The sequence below is a fragment of the Thunnus albacares genome, chromosome 2 (genome assembly GCF_914725855.1).
Source record: "Thunnus albacares chromosome 2, fThuAlb1.1, whole genome shotgun sequence".
Classification (NCBI taxonomy): Eukaryota; Metazoa; Chordata; class Actinopteri; order Scombriformes; family Scombridae; genus Thunnus; species Thunnus albacares.
In genome coordinates, this window is record NC_058107.1 from 38,669,000 (window position 1) to 38,676,499 (window position 7,500).

Genomic DNA, 7,500 nt, shown 5'->3' on the forward strand with positions numbered 1-7,500 from the left:
TGGATGACCGTGATTGATCCGTGAATATCAGATCCAAAACTGAGCATCTTGTATTTCCAGTTCTATCTGATCTGTGATTCAGACCTTTTAAAGGGTTTGGAGGACTTATCATTCCAGTCTCAGTTCATGTCACCCAGTATAAGATTACACATCCACAGCGGTCCGTGTCTCCTCCGTCCAGAGCTGAGTTCAACAGGATTATAGAATAAATTATATGTTTCTCCTGTGAATTAATAAAACAGAAATTCACGTGCTTTTCCTGTTTTCGTCTTCAAATCGGCAGTTGGGATAGAATTTAAACCGAAACCAGAAAATAACTTGTTCTTCACTTATATTGTTTTATCTATATTATCCGCCCCCACTGCATCTCTACAAAAACACTGTCATTGACTGTGCTCGCTATAGATAGATATAGATATAGATATAGATAGATAGATAGATAGATAGATAGATAGATAGATAATCAATGAAGTTACGCTGCTGTGTCTGGTGCATAAATGAGCACAGCATCTGTCTTAATGGGGTGATCGCTGCATGTATTTAATAATCCTTCCTCAACCAGGAAACACTGTCAATTAACATTAATTAATATTAGATCCTAACTGGTCCTGTTTGCATGTCTGGAGATTTGAATAATAATCAATGATGTTACGCTGCTTTCTGTTTCCCTGTTGAGCTGCAGTGGAAGGATCAGAACAAAATGATATTGATGTGATATTAAATACTTGCAGGATCACCGACAGTAAGAGAGACTCTTTATTATTTAAATCACCAGACACGCGTTTATCCTGCTATCAAACGAGTCGAACAGACCCACAGCCGTAGAGTCATACTCATAGTCAGTAATATACGTGTGTGTTTGTGTGTTAGGAGCGGGCAGGGGTGAAGATGATGATGATCCAGGATGGTCCGATGCCGACAGGAGCTGACAAACCTCTTCGTATCTCTGGAGACCCATACAAAGTGCAGGTACTTCGACGTTTATGCTCTATACCTGTGAGGACCTTCACCGACTTAATACGTTCTCAAAACCACATCATACATCTGACACGGACTCTGGTCACCTCGTCTCCTCTTTCAGGCAGCGAGGGAGTTGGTGTTGGAGGTGATCCGGGAGAAGGACGGAGATTTCAGGTCGGGACGCAACGACTTCACCGCCCGACTGGGAGGAACCAGCCTGGATGTACGACTCACAAAACAAACGCACCTTAAATCTGTGTTTTTAGGAGGAAGATTCAGGTCTGATCTGTCTCCGTTCTCTCTCCAGGTTCCAGTTCCCAGGTTTGCTGTCGGCATCGTGATCGGCCGGAACGGAGAAATGATTAAGAAGATCCAGAATGACGCAGGAGTCCGAATCCAGTTTAAAGCAGGTCTGTTTACACCAGGATAATCCAGTTTAACTGTTCTGTTAACACCAGTATAATCCAGTTTAAAACTGGCTTTTTTACACCAATGTAACACAGATTAAAATTAAAGCTGCAAGCAGCGTTGGTCAGGACCTCGCACTCTGGCCCGTCGGGATCAGATCATTTTGCTTTTTAAAAATGAGCGATATTTCTTACAGGTGTGGTGTGCTTTTATTTTGAAAGTTTGATTGACATGTGTACTGTCAGGTGTGTAGAGACAATAAGTAACTGCAGCTGGACACAGAAAAATACTCATATATTTGAATGGAGAGTGTGAGTGAACCCACACCTTTTTGAACATTTACTGCTTCCACATAGTTTTAGATACAAACTTCATTTGAACTTTAAATGAGTCACGAGACTTTGACCTACAAATCTTGAATTTACATGTTTTTTCTATCTTTTATTGTTTTTGAGATATTAGAGTGTGAGTTTTAAAGTCTTTTCTTGCTCCTCCTGTGATTTTATAATGAGTGTGTATTGCGGAATGTTTCACAGCACTGAGGGAGTGACATCACCAGGAGCAGTTGGAGAGGAGGATTTTAGAGTACGCTTCTTGTGAAATCTCCTCATAAATCCCATGACTTTGGCCAAATCTTACATTAAAAATCATATTTTAGTGGGAAATTTCATTGAGAATCCATTGCTACAGGTTTGAAAGTGGTCAGACTTATAGTTTAGACGTCAGAAGCCTCTGTTTGACACAAAGTTCATGCCCATAGATTGCCTCCCCATTGGTTTACATTGTAAGGGTGATGTAGCACTGCAACTTTCAGGGCTTATAAAATCCAAACCGTTCGAGTTATTACAAAGTTTTTAACAACTTTTTTCAGCACAGTGTGATAAGTCATGTATTAAAGTTTGAAGCCGACACCATTAACGCCCTCGGAGGAGATAGTGTTTGTTCGGGGTCCAAAATTGGGTCAAAGTCTTATTTTGAAATTGAGATCGCGGACTTCCTGTTGGATTTAGGTCAGGGGTGTCATGTATGATTTATAGGTCTTGATGAGACGGATAGTTGAGTTTTGGTTTGATCTCTCTACGACATTCCTACGGGCCGTGGCGGCCATTTCAGTTACATAGGTGGCGCTAGAGAGCACATTTTGGCTCTTTAGGGGTTAATTTTTACAATTTATCAAATTTTTCACCAGACCTGATGTGCGTGCCAAATTTGGTGAGTTTTTGAGCATGTTTAGGGGGTCAAATTTAGGGTTGAAGTGGCGTATTAATAAAGAAAGAAAGAGGCGAGGACCCTACTGTTTTACAGTTTTACCTCCTCGGTCCCTAACTAGTATGTTTGTCAGCAGTATCATCCAACTGATCAGTTTACAGAGGGATTATTGAGATTAAAACTAGCCTGTTTAAATTGGTATAATCCAGTTTAAACTGGTGCATTTACACCAGAATAAACCAGTTTAAACTAGTTAATTTACAGCAGTTAGTTATTATTGAGTTTACTACTTGATAGGTTGCAGGAAGAGTTGGCATCTCTGGTAAAGCTTTAAACTGGTTCCAGTCTTATCTTACTAGTAGATATTTTAATGTCTGTATCAATAATCAGGTGTCTGCTGTGTGGAGTCCCTCAGGGGTCGGTCCTTGGACCCATCTGCCTCCTCTGGGTCATTTGTTCAGCCGTCATGTCGCTGTTATGCAGACGATACACAGATTTATTTTTAATAACCTGAATCAACCGTCCTCCCTCCGTGATTGCTCAGCTGCCACCAAAGATCGGTTGTCTCTTAATTTCCTCGACCTAAACCCTGCCGAGACAGAAGTTCTTTTAATTGGACCTGTTAACTCTGCAGTTTATCAGTTTATTGGTCCATTTCATTCAATAATCAATCCTACCACTAAGTCTTGGTATCGTCTTTGACCAGTACATGACTTTTGACCATCATGTCACTAAACTCGTCCAGTCCTGTTTTCTTCAGCTAAGAAATATCGTAAACATCAGATTTATCTGGTCTAACTGAACTAGAACCAGCCGTAGGTCCAGTGTTAGCCCTGTTCTTGCTTCCCTCCGCTGGCTTCCTGTAAAATACAGAATCAACTACAAGACAAGACTCTGCATGACCTCCAGTAACATCTCTGATCTCCTCCTTCCTCATTCCACTTCCCGACCACTTCGTTCCCCAAATCTCAGCCTTTTATTCTTCCTCTGCTCCTCTGCAGCTTTAGCTCCAACCGTCTGGAATCATCTTCAGCGATCCGTCAGTGTTTTTAAGCGGCTTCTAAAAACTTTTATAGATCTTTTATAGACGAGCCTTTTACTTACTGACCTCTGACCTCTCTGTCCTCCAGATGATGGCATCAGTCCAGAGCGTGTTGCCATGGTGATGGGTCAGCCGGACCGCTGTCAGCATGCAGTCCACCTCATCAATGAGCTGATTCAGACCGCACAGGTAACACACACACACAAACACACACAAACACACACAAACACACACAAACACACACAAACACACACACACAGCCGGCACTAAACATTAATGATTCACACGACTCATCGTTTTGTGTTCGCTTGTTTTTGTAGGAGCGTGACGGTTTTGGCTCGGCCCTGCGGAGCGGGAGGGTCAGAGGTCGTGGTGATTGGACTATGGGCTCTCCCGGTCCTCTACAGGAAGTGACCTACACCATCCCTGCTGACAAGTGTGGCCTGGTCATCGGCAAAGGTAGGGCGGGCGCACACACACACACACCGCCGTCTGAGCAGCTGTTATTACAGTCAGAATGAGATCAGATCAGCTGAGTCCACATCTGGAGGTGGTTTGTGATTAGATCAGATGTGTAAATAAAATCTGTTAATCTGATCAATACACAAAACTCAACAATAAAATACACACAGAACAACACAAGACACAAAGATTAATAAATAATGATTCATTGACAAGCACCAGATCAGTCATGACCACAAGACTGACTCTTTAAAATCTGTTTCAACTCGAGTATCAAATGATCCCAGTAAGGATCCAGCGGGCGTTAGATACCCGACAGGCAGCGTAGAACCCGCTCGACTCGTGTGGCTTCACCTCCTGTAATAATAATAATAATAATAATAATAATAATAATAATAATAATAATAATAATAATAATAATAATAAAACCTCGTCACAAACAGAAACTGCTGCCTGGATTCACACAGTCCTGTAACCTGCAGCAGGTTATCAGCTGTTATCAAGCAGCAACCTCCGGGGCTGTAAAATGAAGCCAAACTGCAGTTCCTTGAACGACCACTTGAGGCTCCAAAGTGAGTCAATCATAGACCTCCATGTTAAAATGTCCAACTTTACAGCAGATATAAACATGTTTACAGTCTGGTACAAACAACGGTTTTGGTCTCTGTAGCTAATTTCCTCTTTCATGACAACTGTACGGGGGGGGAATCTTTTTATAACTCACCCGTTTAAATTTTATTAAGCCGTAAAGTTCTGCATAATGAAGGACATGGCTGCTTTGAGTGACAGGTCCACCAGCCGCTAGGTGGCTTGTTTCAGCCGTTCGGCCCGCCTCTTTGCCCATTTTTGATTGGCTGGGAGTTAGGCAGCGTCACACACTGCCAAGATGGCGACGGCCGGAGCGGCTCGCTTTGAGCTTCAAAACCGCTCTTCAGAAACCAACGGATGTCGTCACGGTAACTACGTCCATATTTACATACAGTCTGTGGTTATTATCTACGTTATGTTGTGACTAAAAGTAACCTTTATGGGCACATTGTAATAACTGATTTTCACGTTTTTTTGGCTCTTTAACTGTAGTTTGGACTCGGTGGCTGTTAGTTGTCGTATCAGCATGTTGATACAGATGATGTAATAAACCTCAGTCTCATCTGTTCAAAGAGTTTTATGTTTGTATTTTAGAGCTGCAACGATCAGTCAGTCTTTTACCAACTGTTTTGAGTCAAATGTGAATATTTTCTGGTGACAGTGAGCTGAATATTTTGGGGTCATGTGCTGTTGATCCTCCTCTCCTTCCTACCCCAGTGATGGCAGCAGCCTGCGTGGTAGATCAGTGTGTGAATGAAGCCATTTATAAAAGACATTTTACAGACCAAACAACTAATCGATTCATTGTGAAAATAATCGACAGATTCATTGATAATGAAAATAATCGTTAGTTGCAGCTCATGACATCATTTCTTACTGATTTCCTAAACATTTCCAGGAAGTCCCCTAGAGTGATGTCATTTGGTACTAATTATAGCTTCTTCATGATTCATTAAAGAAAACTAAATGAATGAATGTGTTGAATTGTGTATTTCCTGTTTGTAGGAGAGACCTGCTGCTCAGCACCCGACAAAATCTAAACTCTCTAAATTACACAAGAAATTAATAGAATAGATTATTTGTAAATATATCAGCTGAACATCATCTCCAGACCTGTAAAATAAACCTTTTTATGGTCTTAAAAAGGTCTCGTAAAGGATTCATTGTTCATGTTAAAGACGAGACTGTTTGCTGCTGAAAATACTTCAATTTAAACATTTCAGACCCGAAAACAACGATGACGAAGACGAGGGTCAAAGATTCTATTTAAAAACCTCCTTAAAACCCATCAACCATTCATTCACCAGCCTGACTGTGTGTGTGTGTGTGTGTGTGTGTGTGTGTGTGTGTGTGTGTGTGTGTGTGTGTGTGTGTGTGTGTGTTGGGAGGTCAAGAGGGTCGACCAGCAGCTTCGAACATAAAAGCAACAGAGCAAAAGAAATGTCAAGTACCGAGTGTTTAGACACCATATGGTGTGTGTGTGTGTGTGTGTGTGTGTGTGTGTGTGTGTGTGTGTGTCGCAGGTTGTCCTCATGTCTAAACGCACACACACGCTTTCATTAAAGCCTGTTAATCACAGCGATTCATTAAGCATATATATATATATATATATATATATATATATATATATATATATATATATATATATATATATATATATATATATATATATATATATATATATATGATTATCTCGGTGAACTGAACATCTTTGTGTTTTAGAAACAGGAAACTTCTCCTGAACGCGTCTCTGTAGATTCATTCAGACAGAGAGTGAAATCACATCTCTCTCCACCTCATAAAAGCTCTATTAATGCTCTTCATTTGGTTAACAAAGAGTTAATGACCTCAGGATGCTCTGTTGTCTGGAGGAGGAGGAGGAGGGGAGGAGGAGGAGGAGGAGGAGGAGGAGGAGGAGGAGGAGGAGGAGGAGGAGGAGGAGGAGGAGGAGGAGGAGGAGGAGGAGGAGGAGGAGAGCTGCTCCCACCAACAACTGGCTGCTTCTAGTTTCTTTTGTTTGTGTCAACGACTTCAAGGACGAGTTCACAATGTTTCAGATGTGTCTTCAACCAGCAGTCAGTCATCAAATGAACATTAAAGCTTCATGATGCACCGACGTCCTGGTTGATCTGAAGCTAATATGAAGCTTCAGCGTCCAAATGAGTCAAATCCAGTAGATATCTTTCAACGTTACAGTCTTTTTAGTGCCAAAGTTCCTCTTTTTGTTACTATACCCCCCCCCCCCCCCCCCCCCCCCCCCCCCCCCCCCCCCCCCCGACCTGCAGCCTGTCAGTTTAGTTAATAATGAGATCAATAATGACTTTATGATTTATTTGTGTGTGTGTGTGTGTGTGCAGGTGGAGAAACCATTAAGAGTATTAACCAGCAGTCTGGAGCTCATGTGGAGCTGCAGAGGAACCCGCCCCCCTCCACCGACCCCAACACCCGGGTCTTCACCATCAGAGGCACCGCCCAGCAGATGGACCTGGCCCGCCAACTCATAGACGACAAGATCGGGGTACGCAAAACAAACGCACCCTCAGAAGCCTTCTCTAAAAATAAAAACAAGACGACATTTTCAAGCACTTCATAGAGTTCATAAACCAGTTCATCAGCTCTGAGATTAATGAAGTCACTTCACACAATATAATAATAAAGTGCTGCTGCTTTACAAACATCCAGACTGTAGTGAAATAAACTACAGTCTGGATGTGTGGAACAGCAGGATGGTCTGGGTTCAGTCCCATCAGGACCTTCTGCTCAGTGACAGTCATCAGTCTCCATTCATCCTCTCTGTGCTCCTCCAGGGTTCAGGTATTATGAGTAATGGA

General features: G+C 42.1%; 1 protein-coding gene across 2 annotated transcripts in view; it reads left to right on the forward strand.

Annotated features, from left to right (window-relative positions):
• Positions 1-7,500, forward strand: part of LOC122968665 (far upstream element-binding protein 3-like) — a 30,502-nt gene that overhangs the window by 12,762 nt on the left and 10,240 nt on the right. For both annotated transcript variants that reach the window (XM_044334065.1, XM_044334055.1), the window contains exons 8-14: positions 871-969; positions 1,082-1,183; positions 1,268-1,370; positions 3,708-3,808; positions 3,940-4,078; positions 7,027-7,187; positions 7,477-7,500. The exon at positions 7,477-7,500 is cut by the window's right edge and continues 47 nt beyond it. In XM_044334065.1, the coding sequence (XP_044190000.1) occupies positions 871-969; positions 1,082-1,183; positions 1,268-1,370; positions 3,708-3,808; positions 3,940-4,078; positions 7,027-7,187; positions 7,477-7,500 (729 nt within the window). The remainder of the gene's footprint in view (positions 1-870; positions 970-1,081; positions 1,184-1,267; positions 1,371-3,707; positions 3,809-3,939; positions 4,079-7,026; positions 7,188-7,476) is intronic.